The sequence below is a fragment of the Rousettus aegyptiacus genome, unplaced genomic scaffold, assembly GCF_014176215.1.
Source record: "Rousettus aegyptiacus isolate mRouAeg1 unplaced genomic scaffold, mRouAeg1.p scaffold_m13_p_10, whole genome shotgun sequence".
Taxonomy (NCBI): domain Eukaryota; kingdom Metazoa; phylum Chordata; class Mammalia; order Chiroptera; family Pteropodidae; genus Rousettus; species Rousettus aegyptiacus.
In genome coordinates, this window is record NW_023416285.1 from 27,546,935 (window position 1) to 27,572,916 (window position 25,982).

At 36.3% G+C, this 25,982-nt stretch overlaps 1 protein-coding gene across 6 annotated transcripts in view; it reads right to left on the bottom strand.

Annotated features, from left to right (window-relative positions):
• NPNT (nephronectin) overlaps nt 1-25,982 on the bottom strand; it is a 79,957-nt gene that overhangs the window by 31,366 nt on the left and 22,609 nt on the right. For 4 of the 6 annotated variants that reach the window (XM_036227638.1, XM_036227636.1, XM_036227633.1 and 1 more), the window contains 7 exons: nt 15,870-15,962; nt 11,653-11,745; nt 7,263-7,382; nt 5,814-5,933; nt 3,910-4,044; nt 3,480-3,602; nt 1,754-2,149 (listed from right to left, as the gene is read on the bottom strand). In XM_036227638.1, coding sequence (XP_036083531.1) covers nt 1,754-2,149; nt 3,480-3,602; nt 3,910-4,044; nt 5,814-5,933; nt 7,263-7,382; nt 11,653-11,745; nt 15,870-15,962 — 1,080 coding nt within the window. The remainder of the gene's footprint in view (nt 1-1,753; nt 2,150-3,479; nt 3,603-3,909; nt 4,045-5,813; nt 5,934-7,262; nt 7,383-11,652; nt 11,746-15,869; nt 15,963-25,982) is intronic. The other 2 variants (XM_036227635.1, XM_036227637.1) reach the window with 1 other exon arrangement.

Consider the following 25,982-nt stretch of genomic DNA (forward strand, 5'->3'; position numbering starts at 1 on the left):
TTATTCAGCTCTTCATAGTATTTAACAATAGGAATATTTGACTTATGCTGTATACAGATAATTCTTTTTGTAAGTTTGATTCTTATTCAATGCATGACCTGTGGCTACAATGTCATCATAAAGATCTTATTAAAAATGTGCTAACACAAAAGACCCTGAAGGGCCAATGCAATCTTGAAAAAGAACAAAGTGGTAGGGATCACACTCCCTGATTTCAAGCTATACTATAAACTATAGAAATCAAAACAGTATGGTATTGGCATAAAAACAGACATATAACCCAGTTGAGAGTCCAGAAGTAAACCCAAGCATATATGCTCAACAAATACTTGACAAGGGAGCCAAGAATATTCAATGGAGTAGATTGGAAAACTGGATACTCCTACCAAAGAATGCAACCGGACTCCTATCTTAACACCACTCACAGAAACTACCCTGAAATGAATTAAACACTTGGACATAAGACCTGAAACCATAAAACTCACAGGAAAAAATATAAGGCAAAAGCTCCTTGACATGGGTCTTGGAAATGTTTTGGAGATGACCCCTAAAGCACAGCAACAAATTCAAAAATAAACAAGTGGACTACACCAAACAAAAAGCTTCTGCACAACAAAAGAAACAATCAACACAATGAGAAGACAACTTACGAAACGGAAAAAATATTTGCAAACTATATATTTGACATGGGGTTAATATCTCAAATGTATAGGGAACTCATACAACTCAATAGCAAAAAAAAATAATCCAACCAAAAAGTGGGCAAAAGACCTGAATAGTCATTTATCCAAAGAAGACATACAGATGGCCAACAGGTATGTGAAAAAGATGCTCACCATCACTCATTATTAGGGTGATTCAAATCAAAACCACAATGAGATATCACCTCACATCTAGCAACACAAAAAGATATACCAGATGTGGAGAAAAAAGAACCCTCATGCACTGTTGGTAGGATTGTACATTGGCACAGCCACTATACAGTATGGAAGTTCCTCAAAAAATTTAAAAAAGAACTACTATATGATCCAAGAATCCCACTTCTGGAAATACATACAAAGGAAATGAAAACACTATGTTGAAAAGATATCGGCACAGCCACGTTCATAGCAGCATTACACACAGGACAGTAGCCAAGACATGGAAGTAACCTAAATGTCCACTAATGGATGAATGCATAAAGAAAACGCAGCACGTATATACAATGGAACCTTATTCAGCCATATAAAGGAAATTCTGCCATTTGCAACAACATGGATAAAGCTTCAGGGCATTATGTTAAGTGAAATGAGACAGAGAAAGACAAATATTGTATGATCTCGCATGTGTGTAAAATCTAAAAGAGAAAAAAGAACTCAAAAAGAGATCAGATTACCAGAGGTGGGGGTTGGAGGAAGGAGGAATTGGATGGCGGTGATCAAAAGGTACAAACTTCCTGTTATAAGATAAATAAGTCCCAGGGGCGTGACATACAGCAATGGAGACTATAGTTAGCACTGTTGCATGGTGTATATACGAAAGCTGTTGAGAATAAATCCTAAGATCTCATCGCAGGGAAAATTTTTTCTTTTTTTATATCCACAAGATGATGGATATTAACTATACTTATTGTGCTAATCATTTCACAATATATGTAAGTCAAATCATTATGCTGTACCCCTTAAACTTACACAGCATTGTATGTCAATTATATCTCAATAAAAATGGGGAAAAAAACTCAAAAAAAAAACATGCTGACATTTATATGACTTACTGAACACGTCGCCTCTAGGTTTCTGAGGATCTGTCTGTATCCTATTGTCAACCGTAATGCCCCTGGGAGATGTGGTAGCAGCTGGTGCCACAGTCGTCAGTCTGGTGGTCGGTCTTTCTGGCGTTGGTGGTGGCGGAGGTGTTCTGAGTTCTGTGGGTGGGGGTGGGGGTGGGGGTGGGGTAGGCCATGTTGTTGGCTTTGGTGTAGGTCTTGTTGTGGGCTTAGAAGTGGGCCTGTTGGTAATGACAGGAGGAATATATGGTGTCTTCGGAGGCCACCTAGTACTTCCGACATCAGGAATCCAATTACTGTATCCTCCATCACCCTTTAAAACGGTGCCATTTCCCCTTGGTACATGAATTGGACCTGAAGGTTCAATCATGACTTTTGGAATATCTAAAAGAGTCAAAAGATTTAAATTAGTGTTTCATCATCTCACTCTAAAGAGTAAAACATCAAATTGTAAAACGAACACATCAAAATATGTGTCAACGAGGCTTACTTTTCACATTTAGAATAGTCCCTTCCTGTCAGTCATGCTGTTTTCCAGATAACAAATACATGCATTTATATATGATACATATTCATCCTGTGGATGGATGTAAAATTTATATTGGTGTTTCTATAATGAGTATGTATTATTTGAAACACACAAATATTTTACGTATTTGTAAAGTGGAAACACACAGCAATGAGATTTTTTTAAATGGAAAAACAGTCTAAATGTTTTAAAACAGAAATGTATATACACAGTCTATGTTAAGTGTCCCTACAGTACCTATATATTACAAAATTATCTTTGGAATTGTCTAAAGACTAATACTTTTCCACACTTTATATAAATTTGACTCATGCAAAAATATTGTCATTAAATGTTCTATGTCATTAAATGTTCTATGGATTTCCTTCCCCTTTATTAATTTACACAATTACTTTTTAAAAAGAAATTTTCAAGGTCACCAAGATCATCTGTGGAATCTTTTTCCTTGATTATTCTCACCAAAATAAATTAATATTTAATCTCCCTGGTAGTATATACTCCTGGGGAGAGTATGACTACATGACCCTTCAAAAATCCTTTAATCCCCATAGTTATGCACTATGATTTTCAGTAAATATTTTACTCCAGAAATTTTAAAAATTATCTATTGTTACATGAAATATATGCTAAATTATGGCCTTTGGTTTCTGAACTGTTTATCTTGGAGGGTATTTTTTCATGTTTATCTACTAATATAGTCGTACTCCAAACAGCTTATAAAAATTTTAAAAGCAAAACAGTCCTAAACTGTTTTATATGTGGAGAAAATAGATAAATATGAAAATGATTTTTTAAGTAGTAGAATAAGGAGGCATAAAACAGAGGAACAAAAAAATGTAGAATATATTCAGATTACCCCACCATCAATAATCTAATGCTAATGACACACAAACATTTATTTCTGATTTTAAGAAAATCAAATTCTCTGGAGGGCTCTAAAATTTCTTGCCAGCTAAAGGGAAGCTACCGAGAGAATTTAGTCAAGGAATCGAATGCTTTCAAGCATAGAATATATTACTGAGTCTTTAATTTTTAAAAATACCTGAACGAATGATTTTGTTTATGGAAAGCACAGAGTTAATATTACCAGCTGTACTCCTTTGTTCCTTATCTTCCCTAGTAACGGCCTCTGTGTGATATTGTATTTCCTGTTGGAATTCATAACTGGGGACTAGCATTACTCACACACGCAACTTAGTCCATCGCCCCGGTAGCCATCTTTACATTTACACTTGTAGGACCCGTGCACGTTGAAACAGCGAGCAAAGCTGCTGCACTGATACTGACCAAGGGAGCATTCATCTATATCTGCACCAGGACGAAGAAAAAAAAAAGAGGTTCATTTAGGAGATAAATATGATGACATAAAAGTATACATACACTTTCAAAAAAAATTTTTTCTTTTGCAGTGTGAAGGTCCATGTAAACTTGGCAGATAAACAGAGGACATAAAGTATATGTGCATCCAGAACTACTAGTGGTTGAACTGGACTTCTGTTTGTTGAACGCCAGTATCCTCCCCTGCCCCTGGCACCCCCGTCATCAGCACACAATTAAGAGACTTTTCCACACCATAGGAAGGAACAACACAAAGCAATAACCGGAGATTCATTACCGTGACATTGGTATTTGCCTCCAATATACATGAGGTCGAAGCCTTTATGACACTTGCAAATGTAACTTCCAAAAGTGTTGACACACTGCCTAAACCTAGGGCAGGAAGCTCTTCCAGTAGCACATTCATCAATATCTAGAAACACAAGTCAACTGCATTTTAGGAAAAGTTATAGCACGATCAGATGGAGTGAATTTTTAAATAAATAACTGCAAACGGTTGCCTGGCACGCAGCAACTCATCATAAACATTATCCAGCTGGTTGCCCCCACGGGCAACATAAATTCCACATCTCCAAATTTCAATCCATCTTCCTAACCCAGGCTGTCCTACTCCTGCACCATATCCCAGCACATCCCAGCACCTGCATCCACCTAGTTGCTCGAACTAAAACATGAGTCATCCTGACAACCCTTTATCCCTTAACCCTAAATCATCATGCCTACTTAATTCTGCCTCTGAAAGACTATTTGAATTCATCTCTTCTCTTCATGCACTGACATTACCCTAGTCTAAGCTGCCATCTCCTAGGCTAGACTATTAAAAGCCTCCAAACCCGTCTTATGCGGGCCAATCTTACCTCCTCCGAAGCACTCCCAGTCGGCCATCAAAATGATTTTATTACAACATAAAATTGGATTAGCACCACACTTAAAACTCTTCTACTTTTTCCATTTGCTTCTTAAATTAAATCCTCATTCTTCACCATGTCCTCAAAGGCCCTGCAATAAATAGCCCCCACCTACCTCACTTGTTGGGTCTCAAGCCACCACCCTCATATGCCCACTCTGCACTTGCCACACCGGCCTTCTCTCTTTCAAGACCTCAAGCAGGCCGCCTTCTCTTTCACTGCGCCGCCTGCAATGCCCTCACCTGCTTGGCTGATTCTTTGTGTGGCCGGTGGTCCAAGTCTTACTTTAAGGCTTTCCCTGACCATTATTTCCTAAAATAGACCCGGTATGTTTTTCTCTCTTAGTATTCGTAATTTTATCGGATATTTGTTTCTTTTCTGTCATCCTCATTAGAATGTCAGTTTTGAGAGAATCAAAATCTCGGCACCTTGGTCCATTACTTATATCTCAGCACTTGGCACAGTGCCTGGGATAAAGAAAGCAATCAAGGGCTCTCGAATCACTGAATACCTCCTTTCATTGAGTACTTACTACCGGCTAGGTACCATGCTAAGCTCTTTCCATACACGAGTCCATTTGATCCTCACAATGGTTCTATGTGCCATTACTCCCATTTTGAAGATGAGGAGACTCAGGCTCAAAGAAAGGAAGTCTCTTGCTTAAGACTATATATCAAGTGTATGGCAGAGCCAGGTTTGAAATCAAAGCCCAGACTCTTAACCACAGTCCTATACTGCCTTTCTAATTAACGGGGAAAAAAATCTAACTCTCTAGTGCAATACGTACAAGCTAGCCCTAACTACCTGTCAAGATCATCACTCACGACCTCTTATGTTCCAGAAATACTAAGCTCTTGTTTCCCTGAACATTATGCTCCTTTAAACTTCGATGCACATGTGGTTTCTTCTGCCTGAAGTTTCCTGCTGTCCATCATTTTTAGGAAAACAAGATTTTCATGGTGCATTCACAAAGTGAGGTCCTTTTCTGAGATATCTAATATCTTCTGCAGGGGTGAGTGGCAGTGAAGCTTCGTCTGTATTGGCAGCCACTCCCCAGCACTAGTATCATAGCCTCAGCTCCACCTCAGATCATGAGGCATTAGATTCTCATAGCAGCACTGGTCCCTGGTGCCAAAAAGGTTGGGGACCGCTGCTCTAAAGGACAGCTAATTAGCTGATGTAAGTAACTGCCTTTTTTTCTTACTCTCATCACCTTTCACTTTCTTCCTTTTCCTAGAGGCTGCTGACAGAGATGCTTGATTTTACAACTCACCCACACAGGTCCTCCCGTCAGGAGCCAGCTGCAGTCCAGGAGAGGGGCACTGGCACCGTATTTGTCCTTTGACAACATCACAGCCATACTGACAGTTTGCCATGGAGCAAGTCAGGGCACCTGAAATAAGTGTGACTGGCTGACTCAAGGAACAAATTCTGTAACTGAAATAACTATGTTCTTTTACTTGTCTTGAAATCAGTGACACTGAACCAACAATGAAGACAAAAGGGCCCTAATTATTCAACAGTCTAAAGAAAGTCAAAAATAGGGGAAGGGACAGAAAGACTCTCTTCCTCCAGGGATTAAGAAGATCAAAATGTGAACCAGCTCCCTTATCATCTGGGGAAGATTCCCAATGCATTTGAGGAATTAAAAGACAAATGTGAAACTGTACCTCACATAGATTATCTGGAAATCTTCCCAGTGACCAAGGAAAGTGGAGAATTGAGGTATTTTTCAGATTACTCATGCTAAGTGCAGGTCGTAAGTCAAACATCCACATAACTGTCTCAACCTCCCTGTAAACTTCTCTAGGGACAGCAGATGAACCACTGTGCTGCACAGTGCTAGGAGTCTAGCATCACTGCCATTAAACATGAATCCACCTCATTCCAAAAAGTCCCATGCTAAATACGCAATGCTAAATAAAATTAGCTAGCCTTTTTTTATTTTATGAAATGCAACCCCATTAGAGATAACTGATAATTAACTGATAATTAACTGATAATTAGCTAATTTAACTGATAATTCAGCAAAAATAAAAATCAAGTCATCAATTGTTGGATATCACATAAATACAACCTCAATTCATTATGTTCAGTCTGCAGGGAATTTTACAGTATTATCCATCTTATACACACATTCAATGATAGTAGGAAACACCATACATTTCTTTCTTACGAGATATACATAAAATTTACTTTTTGTTACTAAAATCATTTCTTTTTATTTCAAGTAGTCTTTAAAAAAAACAAGGGACATAACTTAGTCCTTAGACAATTATAAATACATGTAAAAATGAAGTGAGAAGATATTTATGAGTGGTTTATAATCAGTCAACAAGCTTGATGGATTCTTTAACAGCAAACAGTTTAGAATCCATCACAAAAGTCTTCAAATAATCACTAATGTTCTTTTTTCTAGCTGGAACAGCTCTCTGCCCGGATAGAGGAAAAAAACGTAAAAAAATACACTTAGTTGTGTTACTTTTTCTGACTACCGTTTCCAAACCAATTTAATGTTGGCACCCATGGTAAAAGGATGCTAGCCATCTAACGGGGCAACTTTTATTTTGATTTCCAGTTCCTTAGGCATGTACATAAACACACGTTCACATCCCATTCAGGAGGAGGACCTGAGAGGCCACTCTTATTCCCACACTGCCAGAGCACAGCACTAAAGAAATCACGCCCAAAGCACTTATAAGAGTTAAGATTCTTGACATACTTGAGCAGGACCCATCCGGCATGAGCATGTATCCATTGAGACAGTAGCACTTGTAGCTGCCGTAAGTGTTCATGCACCTGTGCTTACAGGGCCGCGGCTTCAGGCCACACTCATTTAGATCTGAAAAGAGTGGAAGTTGAAGCAGAAAAATCACAAGACCTTGGCATAAGTGTAAACCATTTAAAATACTTCTCTATATTGAAAAAGGAAGGAGAAAAGTAGGTCATTTACATAAGAGATGGAGTTTGTTCACACTGTCTTAATTTTAATGTTAGCTAAAGTAGGGGCAACCAGGAGTTTTCTATCAAAGGTGACTGAAAGCCTTATAAAAATGAGGAGGCCGTGTGAATTTCTGGAGCTTAAGTTATATAGCACCTGTGATCTCTGTCCACAAAGGACAGTTAGAATACACTGTGCCTACCTCGTCATCCCTAGAAAGAGCAGCATACTGATTCCTCATGGTGCTCTACCATCAACCTGACTCCAACGTTCTCAAAATATCTGGGTTCCGCGAGATTTACTCCTGACTATGTGCTCCTCCTCTTTTAATTTCTTCCTGTCTCTGTTTAAAGAGGATATTATGTGAGTCTATTTTGTTTGTAGAAAGTATATGGATTTTAGAACATTATACTGCTTTGACTCTCCCAAAAGAAAACTATATTTTCAGAAGATAAGAGCTAAATGAATTACAGTGATCACTACTGTGGTTTTTCTTGTCCAGTCTTATAGATTCTATACTGATCTCAGGTTAAAGAAGAAACTTCAGTTTCCTACTTTGGTAATGCATTCAAGTCACAAAATAAACTTGAAAAAAAAATTACCCTCCAAGATATTTTCATTCATTTGGCAGTGAAGGACATATGGAAATACTAATGGATAATACATAATGGACTATCATTATGTATTTTAGGATTATTGGTCTAAATATTAATGTAAAATAAATTTATAAATTGCACATGAGCATTTTCCAATCCAAGTTTGAAAACTGCCTCAAGTGAAGATAAAACTCATAATGACATGTATATACTAAAATAGCAATGCCTAAAATGTAGCTATCATTAAAAAGAAATATAACCACATGTTTATTTTGTCTGGAACTGCCAGCATAAGCACTGATTAGCATAACTTAATTATCTATTAATCTATGTCATCAAGTCAGAAATACGGATAAATCTAGTTGCAAGCTGTTTTCGAATCTAATCAAATTTAAATCTGACCTGCTTATTTATTAGAACTCTATATATTTCACTGAATTAAATCACCAAGTTACATTGTTTTTAAAACCATCGAATAATTATTACATCTGAAACTTTAAAAACATTTTACTGACTTTCCAACTTGGTCTTTTCTCTAACCTTAACACAACTGTAAACAGATCCCCAGCTGGGCGAAGCCTGGGGAGATCAAATAATAAACCTTTGTCATCTCCTACACTTTCTTCAATTTTTTACTTTGTCTCTTGCACAGTCAAGGATGTTCAAAACAGAATCACATTTTACGATATTTCGAAAACAATTTTCCTCAAGGTGCTTTGCAGATTATACTATCAATAAAAATTTTATCTCTCCTGCTAAATTAACTCCACTTCTCATACTCTTCTACCTCATATTTCGATATTTATTAAAAATTAGAGAATCTTTTCAATGTTCTAGGAATAGTTGATTATTATTCCTAATACATTCCTGTAGATTCATACCTGGCTTTGATAAATCCCTGAATGATATTATAATAAACAGTATTTACTCTAAGAACATTGTTAGAGAAAGGCTTTGTGTTTTAAATATCTTTCTGTATGAAGTAAAAGTAAAATAGTACAATCCAACAAAACAGTAGAGTAAGACTGAATTCTATATCTCAAGGGAAGATTATTGATGGGTATAAAATGTATCATTAAAAACTCTTAGGTTTATTTTTAAAGAGCTACAAACTTTTGTGGGTTTCTGATGGGAACTGATCAAATGTTCACAGCTCCAGAAAGCTCATGTACAAGCAATATTTACGCTGATGGAGGCTTCTCTAACACTGTGTCTATGAACTAAAGCTGAGGCAGCTGCAGTCTTGGCCAATAAAGGGCTCCTTAGGACTGCTCTGAGAGTCTTCAGAAGACTGGGGCTGCTAGTGGTCTTCAATTCAAATTTATCCTTCCATGCCCAAAAAGGACTTTGGAGTAAAGGATCATGAAACTGAAAGGAAATGAAAAATCAGTAAGATGTCATAATTTCAAAAGAACCTGTGAATCTCTCTATGAAACAATATGGAAAAGGAAAGAAATGTGCAACATTCAATAGGTAAATTGTAGACACATTTCTTGACTATTTTACTGTTATTAAATTGACATGTAAATATCCAAATACACAGGAAGCAACTGGAGAAAGCTGTGCTCCACCAGCCGCTGACTGAGTGGTTGATTCTCCCTGACAGCTGGCTGGTGTTGAGGTCCTCAGTGACTGCCACCATTGTCCCCCCTGCCATGAGTATCGTCTCCTAAAAACTTCACAATGAGCCTTACAAAACCCACTGCAGTAATTATGAAATAAGATTCCACAATAACCCATAATTATCAGTAGTTATGAAATATGAGACTTTAGCTAAAGCAGGGAGTTTCAGAAGATTAAAAACATCTGGTATCTTGGTGATGAACTTCTTTTTTCTTCAGTCTTCTCCAGGGTTTCTATGCTATAGTTATTTCACCTTATTTTCTTATTGACCTAATACTTGACAAAATTGAGTTAATATAGACTATTTCCAAAATCTCTTGGATTACAGAACTAGTGACACTAGTATTATTATCAAATTAAGTCAGAAATTAAAAAGTCAGCCTTCCCATTTATAGTAAATGCTCTAATTATAATAAAATGGAACAATATAAAGAACATGAAAAGTTTCTTTAATCACACATTGTCAAGTCAATCTTAAAAGCTGGTAAAAGAACCTAGGAAAGAAAGTTTTAGCGTGTGTGTTTTTTAAATTTACTTTAGCTCATTCTCTAAAGTTTATAATATAAATTATAAGGAAAATCTATAATAAAAAATTAATGAATTCTATCATGTAGCTATGTTATCAAAGAACAGAACTTTACAATTAAACCTCTTACATTCAAATGCTTTAATTATTAAGTGTACAGTTCTTAAAGAGCATCTAGAAGCCCGGAGTATACTTAAGCAGGGTGGTGGATTCAGGAGCTTGGGTATGGGGAGGAGGAAGAGAAGGGAGCTGATCCAGAACATAAATGCAAGCTGCATAGCATTACAATTACACTTCAGGGAAAAAAAAGAATTAGAAATTTTATCAGCATGCAGACACTGAAAAGGAGCTTGAAAATCTGGAAAAGAATCACTGAATAAGACAACCCAATGGATTTTTTAAGAGAAAATAACCTTTCATTCATTTAATGCCCTTGGACTTATTTTTCCCACAGAGGCTTAAACTGGGCAATGTTTCAGGAGTCTAAGCTTTTACATTTTATCTGACTAAAGTAGAGGTCATAGGCAGACAGATAACAATATGTCAATTGCCATAACTTTTATTTTTTAAAGACAGCAACAACATTGATTATCTTAAATTAATCCCATTGCCCTACTTCTTGGTGCAGGAGATATAAAAATGCATCCAGTCCCCTATCAGTAGAGACACATTAATAATTTAAATAATTTAAATTCAGACATTCTAAGTTCCTAAATCTATGAGGGGGTGAGGATAAAGTCTTTAGAAAAACTGTAAAATCATGCTTCCATCTATGTTTTCTACAAAACTTTCCAGCAGAATGAAAACATTGTTATTTTTTCCTGCAGGCAAATAGGGCAGGAATTACTCTCCTCCTATTACTAATTATTTTGCCAAACCCAGACACATTAAATGACTTGCTCACAATCAGACAGCTACTTAAGGGCTATAATGGAACCAGAACTTAGCCCTTCTAATGTACAAAATGTGCACAAAAAGAAAGAAGCTAATATATTGTTTCATTTCTACGTAACCCAAAACCCTACACCCTAAATACAGAGGTGAAGAGGACTTGATTAATTCTAAAATCTACTTAGCAAAAGCCATCAAAACTCTGATTTCAGTTGCTTTGGAATTCCTGACTTCACCTACATACAAAAAGAAAATTTATTTTGTTATCCGATTTTTAGAAAACATTTTGATATCCACAGAAGAAGAAGAAAAGCAATGACACTTGATGCAGTGAAAGGACAGTGGAGGCTCCAAGCTTTATTAGAGCACAGAGAATCAGCACCAGGTGGCAATTCCTGCTGCTTGCTTCACAGGCTCAGGATGCTGAGGCTGGGCACTCCTGGGGCTAATCTTCAGGACAATTGCAAGAAGTGACATAACTGCAGGAAGCCGTGCAAGTGGGAGGAGCAGTCCTCCTGAGATAATGCACGCTCACCCCTCGAAGGTAAACTTGTGGCTTGATGATCCAGGGGTTGGAAAAGAGGCTGTTCACTGCCTTGGTCAGGAAGGGTTGGGTAGAAGTGTTCGTCTTCACACCAGGAAGAAGGTAATAAGAGTCAACTTTGAATTGATGTCATTTTTAGCCCTAAAAATCTTTATAAGTATATATTAAACAGTTACATAAAGTTGATGGAGTTCAAAAAGAATCCTTTACTTTATAAAAAATAGTTTCTATATCTTCCAGTTTCTCTCTTTTTTAAGTTTCTATTTTCCTTAAAATTTATCACTGCTATCTTTCTTCCCCAAAACACACAATTATAGGTTAACAATCCATCATTCTCATACTGATTAAAAAAAGAGAAGTGGTCATTTTTTTTAATGCATGACTATAGTGATCAACAAAGAGAGAAAACTAAAAAAAGAAAAACAGATTATACAAATATTAGGTACAATCAACTTGCTCTCTTTAAGGACACTAAGGCCTTAAGTGACCAACTTACGACCTTTTTCTTTTTATGTTGTACAACAGTTTAAAATACTCCCCCCAAATTACACAAGAACTTATGATTTACATAAAAAACCTTATTTAAATAAATAACATAATCGATGTTTCCATTCAAATGTAAGAACTTAAAGTTACATTTAGGTCACATTTAATTAGAATATATACGAAGATTTCTGCAAAAAATAGTAACTGTTTCCTTTATTAGCTTACCAAAATATAAGATGGTACAAGAATCAAAAATGGAGAGCCAAAAAGGCAATCACATCCTGTTTCAAGATTCACATATTATTAATAGTTAAACTTCCAAATTAAATGAACATTGGTTTCTGGAGTTGAAATCACACATCCTTCAAAAAGTAAGGCTATAAGAAACTACTTTAATATTAGGGTTAAAATACTTAAGCTGTTGTGCTAAGGAAAGCAAGCAGCTTCTCAGATTTAACTAAACTACCGAAGGTAACTGTGTGGTTATCTGCTACAAGACACTGATTTTTTTCTTGGGATAAGAAATTCAACATATGATACATAAACCACGTCCAACATTAGTAATTGTGATATAATGTTTCTTCTGAAATTATTATAAAGCACACTGAATTCAAAAGAATATTTTCCATTCCTGAAAAAGTGATGTATTACATGCTAAGAATCATTCCCTAATAGAAAAGTTATAAAAAGATTTTTATCTATAATAGTATCCTTTTTTGGCTGAGGGGAAAGAGGATTTGTATGTGTACAAAGACTCAAGGAAGGGAAAAATATGCATGAATAAAACTCCACAGAAAGTAAAGTAGAAAAAAGCAAATCTTGCCAGAATATGGGTTAGAATTTCATCTACTGTAAAAGGTACCATGTACCTCATAGAATATGCTGATGATCAGTCCAAGCCTATGGTTTTATATGTGATCCAGCTACAGCAAATCCACAAAATGGCTCATGGGGAAGAGCAAGCCACCAAGGGCAGATTATACTAATTTTGTGACAGGCTGTTAAATTAAGCCAGCTCCCAAGCAGGCTTGCCCTGCTATTCTGGCTGCTCCCCAAGCGCTCTTAAGTGCTTGTCATTTACTCAAGCTGTTCACTCACCCAAGCAAGTTTCCAAGAGGTGATTTCTTAAAGTACACATTTCACAACAAAAATTTTAGCAGAGATTTACCTTATACCCAAATCTACTTTTAATCAAAAGCTAATTGTCAGCTCTGTGAAATTATTTCAAGGTACCTCTTCTTGACATTTCTCTCCTCAAGGAAAAAGGAACCTGTTTGATTTCGCTTATCTCTGAGTCATGTTTTCCACTTTATTAAAATGTATGGTCTGGGTAAAATGGTGTAAGTTAATTTGTTATGTAGCAGATACAGGCAATTTGCTCTAAGATCGTTCCCGGGGGGGGGGGGTGGTCTCTGGACAGCTCTCCCACTTACCCAGCTCACTCACCCTTACAGGTCTCGCAGTCCACGGGTTCAGAGACTAAGGTACGAGACAACTCCTATGGCTTTCAGGACCGAGAACCATTATAGGAAACAGTTACTTGCTTAATAAATAGTCAGTGTGCACTAGTCACGTGCAAGTCATTTTAATAATAGTTTTTAGAAACCCAGAAATCAGAGAGGCACCATAGAGGGTTCCTGCTCTCAAAGAACGTAAACCTTTCCATCAGGAACTTTCCACATTGCCTTTTTTGATAAGAAAGGCAACAAGAGCAATGATTAAAACATAGCTTTTAGGTTTACTATAAGCAGGAGTTTTATATTCAAGATTGGATTCGAAATTACATTTTCAGTGTCAGCACTATTTCTACAGGGGTAAAATCCCATTTTCCTACTAATGAAATCCTCTTCCCCCTAAGGAACTTAGTTTTAGAGGGCAAGGTTTCAACTTACTGTATTTCAGTTTTTCTTTAGAAAAACAAGTATGTATTATTTTTTTAAAAAGTACTTGGTAAACTGATTTTCTGAAAATAAGAGATACCTAGAGATGAATCCTTGCTCCAATAATAGCTTTAGTATCTTTGAAACAAAGTGGATGCAGCTCCTACAAATAAATTTAAATGAATTTTTCTGCAATCTCAACAGTAGTTTCTTTCAATAATCTTCCTTGTATAAATTCTTGGCATCAGGACAACAAGTTTTATGGTGCTGACATATTAATGAAACCTCTGATGGTTTATGTTCATCACTTTTTAAAAAGAAGCATGCTGGGACTCTAAGATATAACACTGATAACTCAATAATCAGAACAGAACATGCTGCTACTTGAGAACTTAGACTAGAGAAGGAAAATCAAATGAGTTTTTAAAAGAGTAAAGTGAGAAAATAAGAACCTCATTTATTTCAAAAATACAGGTGCTGGATAAATTCCAAGTTTAAAATATTATTAGAAAAGAAGCATTGGAAAAAATTAGTTACAAATCAAGTAGTAGATAATCTAGAATACATTTTAGAATAGCAGCTTGCCCTACCATTGGACATGTCACATTTTACTAGCATACATTTCCTCTGTTAGTGAACAATTTGACATACTTTAAAACATTAGTGTTCTGGATTGTTATGACAACGAAATCTGTAAATCACAGGTTTACATGACACACCTCAAGGAGTATCAGATATTGAAGAACAAGAATGTTTTAACAATATCATTTCTGTATCGAATGAGGTCAAATAAGTATCTATGAGACAGTTAGATCCCACATAATTGTTTCATTTGATATTTGAAATGACAGAGAACATTTAAGAAACAAGGGAAAAACTGACTTTTATCCTTGCATATTTCTAGTGAAATCTAACTGTAGGTTTTCTTCTGGATTTTTTTTTTTTTTTTTTTTTTTTTTTTTTTTTTTTTTTTACTCCTAATGGTATGATGTGTGTGGTTGAAATTAAAAAGAAGACTTGTCAGATGTGTTAGCATGAGTCAAAGGATCACATTTCCAATGACATTTCTTCGTCTAAAACTAAATTGGCAGAAAGAACATGAATTATATAGATAATGGCTCTAAGCTGACATAGTAGTTCTTTTACCAACTAATTTTATAAACTTGGATAAGATACTTAATATCTTTGATATCTCTTCAAATAAAAAATAATGCACTATTATTTATAACTTAATTATAATTATAATAAATACTCTGCAGCCTAATGTAAGTGCTAAATAAATGTTTGCTTTTATAAGCTGATGCCAATTAAAAAAAAATAAGTTGCTAAAGTAATCAAAATCTTTATTTCTTGGAAGAACACTGCAAACTGGTCAACAGCTGAAGGGAATTTCATCATGAAATTGAAGGGCTCAGAGTTTGAAAGGACCTCAAAATTTTAAGTCGAACTTCCTACTTGACTTTGAATTTTAAAGTGTGGTCATCTAACTGGGGTCCACGGAGGTTAACAAGTTGCCAAGGTTTCCCCACTAATTAGCACATGAACAAGGAGTAGCAGAATGTAAGGCTTCTAACATCACTGGTGCTGCAATTCTGTTCTTCAAAATACATTTTAATTATTAGCAGTGACTCTGAATAAGAAGGTGAAATTCTTTTAATTGTCCTCTGATAAATAATTTTAAAAGATTTACCATTATTATATGTTTACCTTTCAGCAAATGGCAGCTCACCTATGTGGAACAATAGTTATGGAAAAGCGGTTAGGCATGAGGACTCAAAACTTTTCTAGCAGACAGGAATAGAGGGGGCTTATAACTGTTTTCTTGTTTCACAGTTTCCCTACCTTGATTGCAGGTTTTCCCAGCGTATCCAGGATGACACTTGCACTTGTTTGGTCCGATACATTCACCATGTTTGCACTGTGGCTGGCATACAGCTGTGAAAAGACAATATCAAGCATTATTTCCCCATCAGCAGCACACCATATAAAATCTACGTCATGTACTAGCTTGATGCTGAAAAGACAATATCATGCATTATTTCCCCATCAGCAGCACACCATATAAAATTACATCATGTACTAGCTTGATGCTGAAAAATAAAACTAAGAATTTACAACGGAGTAGCAGAAATATACAAAATCACTGTCTTAGAGTGCTAAGTATTGTCTAGACCACACTTTATGTACATGTATGAGCATGTATCACTTGGGGCTGAAAAATTTGCTAAACTTGAGGACAACACTCAAATAGTCAAAAAAATATGTAAGACTATACATAAACACAACTGACATCTGTTAATAGTTATAACTTTAAAATAACCTGCACCTATAATATCAAACCCATTCTCTCATGTATACTTCAAAAAAATCAGGTATATTGTTTAATATAAATATATTGGTTATATATAAACTCCAGATAAATTTCCAGTTAAATAATGAAATACTTATTTTATTGGAAATGGTATTTCTAGGTATGAAATGGTTTAAAAAGAAATAAAAACTGAAACAGTATTCTTTGGAACTTCAACTTAAGAACACCTTATCATCTTGCTCTTTCTTCACCTTAGTTGCATTGCAGTTGCTCATCGATCTGTAACGTCTTTCCTATAGCCTGTCACGGAAAATAGAAAGTTCTGCTTTACATTTACTACCTTCCATCAACTGAGTTTGTCTTTCTTCAAGACCTTAAAATACTATAAAATCATCACTCAAATCTTTTCACAGTCTTTGATTACTGCTAAGGCACTGGTTAGAATTTATTCTTTTTAGTTCATACCAGTGATTCTCAGCTGGGGCGATTTTTACCCCCATGGGATACTTGGATAAATGAAGACATTTTAGTTGTCACACTAGGGAGAGGATGCTACTGGCATCTAGTGGGTAGAATACCAGGATGCTACTAAACAACCTACAGTGCTCGGATAGGCTCCACAAATACAAATTCTCCAACCCAAAATGTGATGGTGCCAGATTAAGAAACCTTGTTCTGTGCCAAATAAGTGTACAGTGTTATGCCAAGTACTAAAATAGATGCAAAATCATTGTATAGAGTGGTCGCTGGTCTCAAAGAACGTACAGTCTAAATGGAAAGAGAAAACAATCATGTTTTTAATTCAAGGCAACATTTATTTATGAGCAAATGGGTGGCACATGAAATGTGTCAACAAAGTCATCACACAACCATATCGACATAGATTTGTACAGAAAACCTTGTAGAACAGACTTGAGTGGGATCTTGAAGCATGGGCAGACAGAAAAGGGAGAATATTATCTAAGGTAAGGGGAAGCTACAGTAAAATAGATCATCATTTATTTAGGAGACACTAAGGAGGCTTTTCAAGTTAAAGAAATGGGTAGCTGCTGATAGGAGTGTAAGAAGTAGACAGTCATAGATGAGTGGTCTCAGATGATGTTCTCTCAATTTGAAACTGAAAAATATACACATTATAGGAAAAGTTTATCAGCATCAGGAGAATTACCTGATATAAATCAAAATTCTGGAATATTAGCCTGGTGGTGATATGCAATATGAACTGGAAAGAGTCTAGTTGACATGAAGAAGGCATGACTTGTGTGTGCGACAGGAAGAGACAGGCTTCAGTAACCACTGAGTGAAGAGCTAACACATCTTAGACTGAAGGGAATGAGATCAACAATGGCCCTGAATTCTCAAGTTCCCGACACCTGTTCCTTCCCATATTAGCCCTGGCTGTTCTCCATTCTGGGATATGCTCCCAGATTCTGACAATTCTCAAACAGCATCTCCTTCAAACTCTAATATTCCCGTGAAACTGAAGTGCATGTTATTTCTGGTGTTTTCTACATATCCTCACTCAATTCTCATTACCCTTCCCTGGCCTGGCACTCCAGAGGGCTTATTGCCAATTTTACTTTCAGGCCTTTCCTGACTATTTATTTGTCGTTCCAACTAGACCCTGCATCACTACTAATCCTTAGATAGCTCAGTAGGTATTTAAAAACTTGCAAAAAGAAAGGATGAGCAGAGTGGAAAGTATAAATGGTAAAGAAATGTGCTTGAAAGTTTTTTAAATCTGATTTTAGACACATTATGAAATTCAAAGAGAAGCAATTTTGTTCATATCTGTAAGAAGAAATGAACTATAGAGGAGGGACTTCTAATATTTTTTTTAGGTCAATTGTACACCTGATAGATGGTTTATATGCAGTTTTTAAAACGAGTCCCAGAAATAAGCCGTTTTTATGTAATTTCCAGGTCCCATCATCAAGAAATGCAAGTTGAATATAATTTATTCAAATCTTAAAATAAAGATGTTCCATGCATATTAATAATTATATATAAATATGACCTAAATCAAGTATCACTGAGGCATGCAGAGTGCCACATTTGAAAAAGTAAACATCTCAAAATCATTAAAGGTAAGTCAAAACATATGGAATTTGAAAATATCTGTAAAAACATGAAAATGTTGTTTAGAAAGTACCATTTAAAAACTTAAAATATATCTATATATTTAGGACATTTTATGACATAATTAACCCTGAGGCCCCCAGGCCATATTGCCTTTTGACCCCCTGGCCAGCCTGACGAACATCATTTATAGCCCTTTCAGGTGCTTTATAAGAATAAAAGTTTTTATTGTCCCCCTCCCCTTCTCCTTGTTTGTTCTCAGTGGAGTGCCCTAATCTTGGGCACATCAAATGCACACATTCCAAGAGGCCAGGCTGTTAATGTTTCTTACATATTCAGGGTGTCAGTAACTTATTCTTTCTTTCTTTTTTTTTTTTTTTTACTGCTCTTTGCTCATCTAGCCAACACACTATTCGCTGAAGTGACCAACGACCTATGTATTAGCCAACAGCTATTAAATGGGATAAAATAATAATAATTCTCATATAACAAATTTGTTTTTCCTCTTACAAAAAGGAAACTCTGAAAAACGTTGCACAAAAGTACTTTTTCCTATTGTCTTATCGCCAATAGGTCTGAAATGGAATTCAACAAACGTGTATTGAACTTTTGTTATATATAATGTATTATATGAGGCAAGTCTGGGGGAAATGAGTCACTGAGGATATGAGAAGTTAACTGTGGAACTATAATATATTGACCAAACATAACAAGGGCTATGATAAAGAGATAAGATGAGAGAGGGAAGGGGGAGGGGCAGATAACTGACTGCAGGCACTGGAAAGGCCTCCTGTGGGAAGCATGATCTGCGCGATGCCTGAGAAGCAGAGACAGTGGGATGGGGGACAAAGCCTTTGAGAATACGCGCAAAGCACGGGGGAAGGACAGTGAAGGCGGCTCTGTGCAAGTGCCAAGTGTCCCAGTGGAGCTGCAGTGTGAAGTGCTCGTAACAGCCGATGAGATCAAGACAGGCCAGGGCAGGTCAAAAACGACAGAACCTGCGGGCTGCTAACCAGTATCTGTGTTTCCCTTCTTCTTTAAAATAAAATGGCTTCTCTCTCTCTCTCTCTCTCTCTCTCTCTCTCTCTGTGTGTGTGTGTGTGTGTGTGTGTGTGTGTGTGTGTGTGTGTAATGGGTTAGAAATGGTAGATTGAATAGCCAAGCAACTAAATTATGGCCAACTGTATGTGAACAGAAGTTACTGGCTGGGACATTTGCAATGCTACTTCAAAAAGTCCTATTATGCTTCCTCTGCCTACTTGCTTGGACTATAGAAGTCATGGTGAACTTCAGAGACCACTTTGTGGCAATAAGCTCATCATGAGAATGAAAAGGATGGCAGAGCAAGAAATCATATGAACCCTAAATTGTCATCCTAGCAATTTAGCAATTCTTTGTGTCACTATTACTTGCAGCCAAATACAATTCCTAAGTATCTTAAACACTTCATTTCTATATCTGGAGAATTAAATTAGAAAACACATCTTGAGACGAGAGAAAAATGAACTCCTGTGTAAACTAGTCTACCTTTTGATAACCCACTCACTGTGATGTGAGCTCTCAGTGGCCAGCACACATCAGCCTTTACAACCTGCTGGGTCTAAGTCAGAAAAACAACAATAACTTCAAAAGAATAAGTGATCCACTATTAGTGGTCCGTTTTAAAATGGTCTTCTAAAAGCATCAAAAATAGATGATATACTTAATTTAAAAGAAATAATGCGTCTGTTATCACTACAGGTTTATCAGAAAAGGGAGCATTGCTTCTGAGACCTTCATGCGAATCAGGACCAAGAATGTTGGGCTGTATTTGATAGTCTAGTGTCCTCTGCATCCACATATGGTTAACAGCTCAGTAAGTTAAAGTCAGGTGAGGATCACAGATCGTCAATGAATGAATGATAGATTTTTTTACCCCAAAATTAGATGCAAGAATTAAGCCCAAATTGGTAAATCACTCTCGAAATTTGCTTTCTAAGAGTCCTGCAGCATAATCTCCAAAGTGCCCTTAAAATAACCTCTAAGTCATTACTTTAACTAGAAAAAGAAACAAGTCTCAACTGGCAGAGCAAACAAAGCTCTTTAATGTCACAAGTCCAAGCCTCTTCTGTTTGCAATCTAATAAAATTTTACTCTTCAAAATTCATCTTAATGGATGTAACTGGGGTTCTGAGAGTTGGATAGTGTTTTCTGATATTGATGTAAATAGTGAGTTATCAAATAAGTTAGGGGAAAATTATACTCCCACATCAATTCTATATGATATTTCTTATGTAAACTAATCACACTGGGAGTCAAATGTCAACTTTTAAAAAAACATGGATCTCTTGAGATGCCCCAGCAGATGGTGGCTCTGGACAGTGACAAGGAAAAAACCAACTCAAACTCAAGTGTTGTTAGTAACTTGAGATGGATTTTCTTAATGCAAATAAAATTATATTTAGAGTCTTAAAATTCATTTGTAATTTTTGTTCATCTACATCATGTTGCTATTCAGACATGGCACCAGTAAAAGCAGAACAAAGAACCCTATCTTCCAGGGCATGCAATTTAGAAACAAAGGTGGCACAGAAGTATGCAAGGGCAGGGCAAAAGAATGGATGTGTACAAAACTGGGATATTCCAGAGAGCTCGCATTACATCTAATAAGTTTCAGAGAGTTCAGATATGAATGAACTCATTTGAGGCTAATAGGAGTATACAATAAGAATACCTTTTTCAAACAACAATTGGCCTTGGAAGCCAGCAGTGAAAAGCAGCATGAAATAACTCATTGCTGTATTAATGGGACCTAGAAAGAATGGAGGCAGAATTTACAGGGCTCCATTGGAAAGGGCCTTGCGCCATCCCATATTTTAGGTACAAAATCCACAGGGAAAAAATCCTACACATTACAAGATCTCCAGAGGAAAACAACTCTCCAGCTTCCCTAATATCCTGTATTCTAGTGCTGATTATCGTGTTTTCAAATCTAAATTCCTGCCGCAGTAAAAACTGAAATAAAAGTGCCTCTGTTATCACTTTAAAATATTATCCATTAAATGCTCTCGTGAACACAGAACTCAAAACCGTTTTATGTGACTGGTTAAATTCATCCTCAGAATATCCATATAAGGCAGGAGAGAGGCTAACATTATCCTCATTTTACCAGCAAACAAGTGAAAACACAGGTTAAGTGATTAGACTGATTTTAGTAAAAAACTTCTTATGCCAGTTCCACAGACAATCCACTAGTTCTTCTGGTGTTCAGAAAAAGGTCCAGAAGTTAAGTATTTGGAGTGGGTTGGAAAGGAGAGTGAGATTATAGTAAAATACTAAGAGGGAAAGGATGAGACGTGTAGGGAATGCCAATGGTAATTAAAGGCATAAAGGTATTTAAGTTATATTTCCAAGAAGGAAAAGTCACAGTTAAGAGCATGATCTGTAATTTTAAGAAAATTAAAGTAACCTTGCCGGAATATTTCAACACAAAATATTCTCTTTACTCCCTTGCTTGTTTCATGCCAATCTCAGATTCTGAACCATTAATAAAGTCTAGAATCGTTATCTCTTCTGAAGTATTGCTATATTTATGTTTTTTGCTCTCGCATTTTATCTACAACTGTTTTTGAACTATATTCAAATATTAAGTCAATCAATTGCTTGATAATATAGAGCATGAAGTTAAAATAAATGTTTTTGGTCTATATAATGTTGTCTCCCAAAAGCTGTCTTATGATGACTTAGTTCATTTTGGTCTTTAGGAACATCCAATTCAGACACATTTTCTAAGCACCATTTCACATCTCACTATTTAACTTTTATCCTGAAGTAGCCCCCAAAAAATGTGTCTGTATCTGCACCTTGTGCGTCTCAAGCCAACTTTTATTTATCATAAATAAGCACTATCCCTTCTCACTGAAGAAATCTTCTGAAGAGTGTCATTATCTACTTGGATTTTTTTCTTTGTGATATGAGTTTCCATTGTGATATGAGTAGAATTTAGATTAATGCCAAATGAGAGTTTAAGAACATATAAGAAAATGTTACTATTTATTTGGAAGTGTGAAGTGGGTTTGTTTGTTTGTTTGTTTTAAGTAGGTAAACAGTAGCAATGAGCACACCCAGAAAACAGGTTGTTTCTAAATGCTACTTCACAATAAAAGGAATCAGGGCTGGAGCAGTAAGGTTGGGATATTTTGCTGTGATAAAATGGATGTATTCAAAGAATGATAAAAACATGTGAAAAGGAGGTGTTCCATGGCCAAATGTGGGATAATTTGAGCACCAAAAAGAATAAGAACAGTAATTGATAACTACTGAATAATAAAAGAAAGAATCTATGGGTCCAAAATGATTTTAAAAAGAAAACAGAGTTCCTTTTTACAGAATGTCAGTGAGCATGCAGAAGGAATGACAGAATTTGAAAAACACAATTTTACAACCACTAGTGAAATAATTGATATGATCAAAAATTATTCACAGATGTTAAAACTTTTATTGGTTGGAAGTTTGTTGTGGAACGGGATATTCAAACAGTTCCAATGTACCACCTCAGGGATTACTAATTATAAAAAGAAAGTGCCTTCAGTGCAAAAATCTGGTGGACAGAACCTTAATCAAGTGATCAAACTTAACGTCAGCAATAATGGAACAGCCTGACATTATGTGCAATGGAAATGTCATGATACATGATCACTTATGCAATATTCTTGCAAAAAAATGTTTAATCTAAATTAAATAATGAGAAAACTACAGACAAATTTAGATTGTGAAACATTCTACCTGGGACTCTTCAAAAATGTCATTGTCAAGAAGAAAATAAAAGTAGTAGAACTGTTCCAGACTAAAGGAGACCAAAGAGGAATGTCAAGTAAATGTAATATGAAGATACTTGATTGGATCTAGATCAAAAAGAAAAAAAAAATCATCACTGGGATAACTGGGGAAATCTAAACATGGACTGTTTATTTAATAATATTAGTTATCCATGTATTTCTTAAGTGTGATCATGATAATGTGGTTTGTAGGTAAATGTCCTGTTCTCACGAGATGCATGCTGAAGTATTAGGCATGAAGGACCATTCTGCCCGCAAGTTACTTTCAAATGGCTCAGTGAAATAGAAAGAAAAAATAAACACATATATGTAATATGTTAACAATCGCAGGTGAAAAGTATCTGGGCATTTACTGATCCTATGCGTGTAACTCTTCTGTGGATTTGGAAATTTTCAACGCAAAATCGAGAAACATTTATAAAATGAGAATAATAATATGCATATCTTGACAGATATTATTTGTGAGCTGTTGTTCACCTATTCGTGCAGTCTAGAAAAGAGGTTAAGAGCACAGATGCTGCAATTACACTGCTGGGGTCCCAGCTCTACCGCTTAGGAAACGCTTGACTCATGCACATGACTCAGCTTCTCTCTGCTCTAAAACGGAGATCCTACGTTGAACCAGAGGATGTTCCCAGCACTGCTGTGTTTTTCTTAAAAATAGTAAACCCAGAACTGGGAAAAATGGCATAGATGATAGGAGCTTAGCTCCTTCCCTCTTGCGACCACATCGAAGTTGTGATGGAAACATGGAGCAAACGCAAGCAGAGTCGCCTGGGGGTCTAGATGAGCAAAGCCGCACAACTAGGGAGAGAAATAAGAAGTCACCCTGAAATGGTTGGTGACAGGAGGGGTCAAAGATGCCAGGCTGCCCAATCTCTAGTGGCTGAGTAGGACAGGGGCTACGGATGCCACAGCCAGGAGCTGCAGACATTCCTCTTAAAGGGGCCGTGTTCACAACCAGACTTTGGCAGTGATGGACCTGCTCGCTCTTAGTACCAGTGCCGGGTTGGCTGCTCAAGGATCACCAAAGTGACATAAAAACAGACTAAGAAAGGCAGCCAAAATGGGAAGACAAAGAACCAGAAACCAAATGAATGGACAGAACGTAATTCAAGGAAAAATGGAGTCAAGCAGTCTCACAGTTGCAGACTTCAAAACACTGGTTATAAAGATGCTCAGTGAAATTAAAGGAAGTATAGATGAACTCTGTGAGAAATTTAACACAGAGATGAAAAACATAAAAATGGAAATGGGAGTTATAAAAGGGAACCAGTCAGAAATGAAGACTACATTATCTGAGATGAAGAGCATATTGGAGGGACTCAACAGAATGGAGGAAGAAGAGGATGAAAACACCAACACAGAGGACGGGGAAGCCAAGGACGCCCAACCGGAACAGCAAGAAAGAAGTAACGGAGATTATGATAATAATTTAAGGAGCCTACGGAAGACAATTTAGGGTAACAACGTCCATGTCATAGCGGTACCTGAAGAGGGAGAACAAGAAGCTGAACATATATTTGAAGAAATCATGATGGAAAACTCCCTAACCTGGTGAAGGAAATAGACATGAACCCAAAGAGGCCCACGCCAAGACACATCATAATTAAAATGCCAAAGGTTAAATACAAAGAGAGAATATTAAAAGCAGCAAGAGAAAAGCAATTAGTTACCCACAACGGAGCTCTCATAAGACTGGCAGCTGATTTCTCAAAAGAAACTTTGCAAGACAGAAGGGCTTGGCGCAAAATATTCAAAGGGTTGAAAACCCAGGATCTACAACCAACAATACTTTATCCAGCAAAGCTATCATTTAGAGCCGAAGGACATACAAAGAGCTTCCTGGATAAAAAAAGCTAGAGATTCCTCAACACCAAGCCAGTATTACAGGAATTGCTAGAGGGGCTTTTTAAGAAGAAAAAAACATATCAAGAACATGAATAAAGAATGGCAATAGCTACATATTCATCAACAAGTACCTCAAATGGAAAAGAATTAAGTGCTCCAACCAAAAGATAGGGAAACTAAATGATAATAAAATAAGACTCCTATGTATGCTGCCTACAAGAGACTCACTTCAGGTTAAAAGATGCACACAGACTAAAAGGGATAACAAAAGATATTACCTTGAGGACCTAGAGGGTATTGCGCTGAATGAAATAAGTCAGATAAAGACAAATACCATATGACTTCACATACATGTGGAATCTAAAGAACAAAATAAACACAACAACAACAACAAAAACAGAAACAAACTCATAGATACAGAGAATATTTTGAGGACTACTAGATGAGAGGTGGGATTGGATGGATGGATAAAGGGCAAAGAGATTGAGAAGTACAAATATATACAAAATAGCTATGGAAATATAAAATGTAGCATAAGGAAAAGAGTCAACAATTTGTAAAAAATATGTAAGGGGGAAGAGGGATACCAGATTTAGTGCGGTACCGCTTTGTGAGTTATATAGATCTCTAATTACTATGCTGTACAACTGAAACTAATATATTATTGTATGCCAACTATAATTTTAAAAATCTCATTGAATTGTACAATGTAAATATAAGCAACTAATTGTCTGCTATTCTTCAAAAAAGCTGGAGAAAAAAAATAGTAAACCCACATAGTACAAACCCGTAGGTTTATTGAGAGGATTACATGAAAAAACTCAAATAAAGTACTTAGAACAGTACCTATCTCAGAGTAAGAGCTGAATAAAATGCCAGCTATAATAAGGATTATAA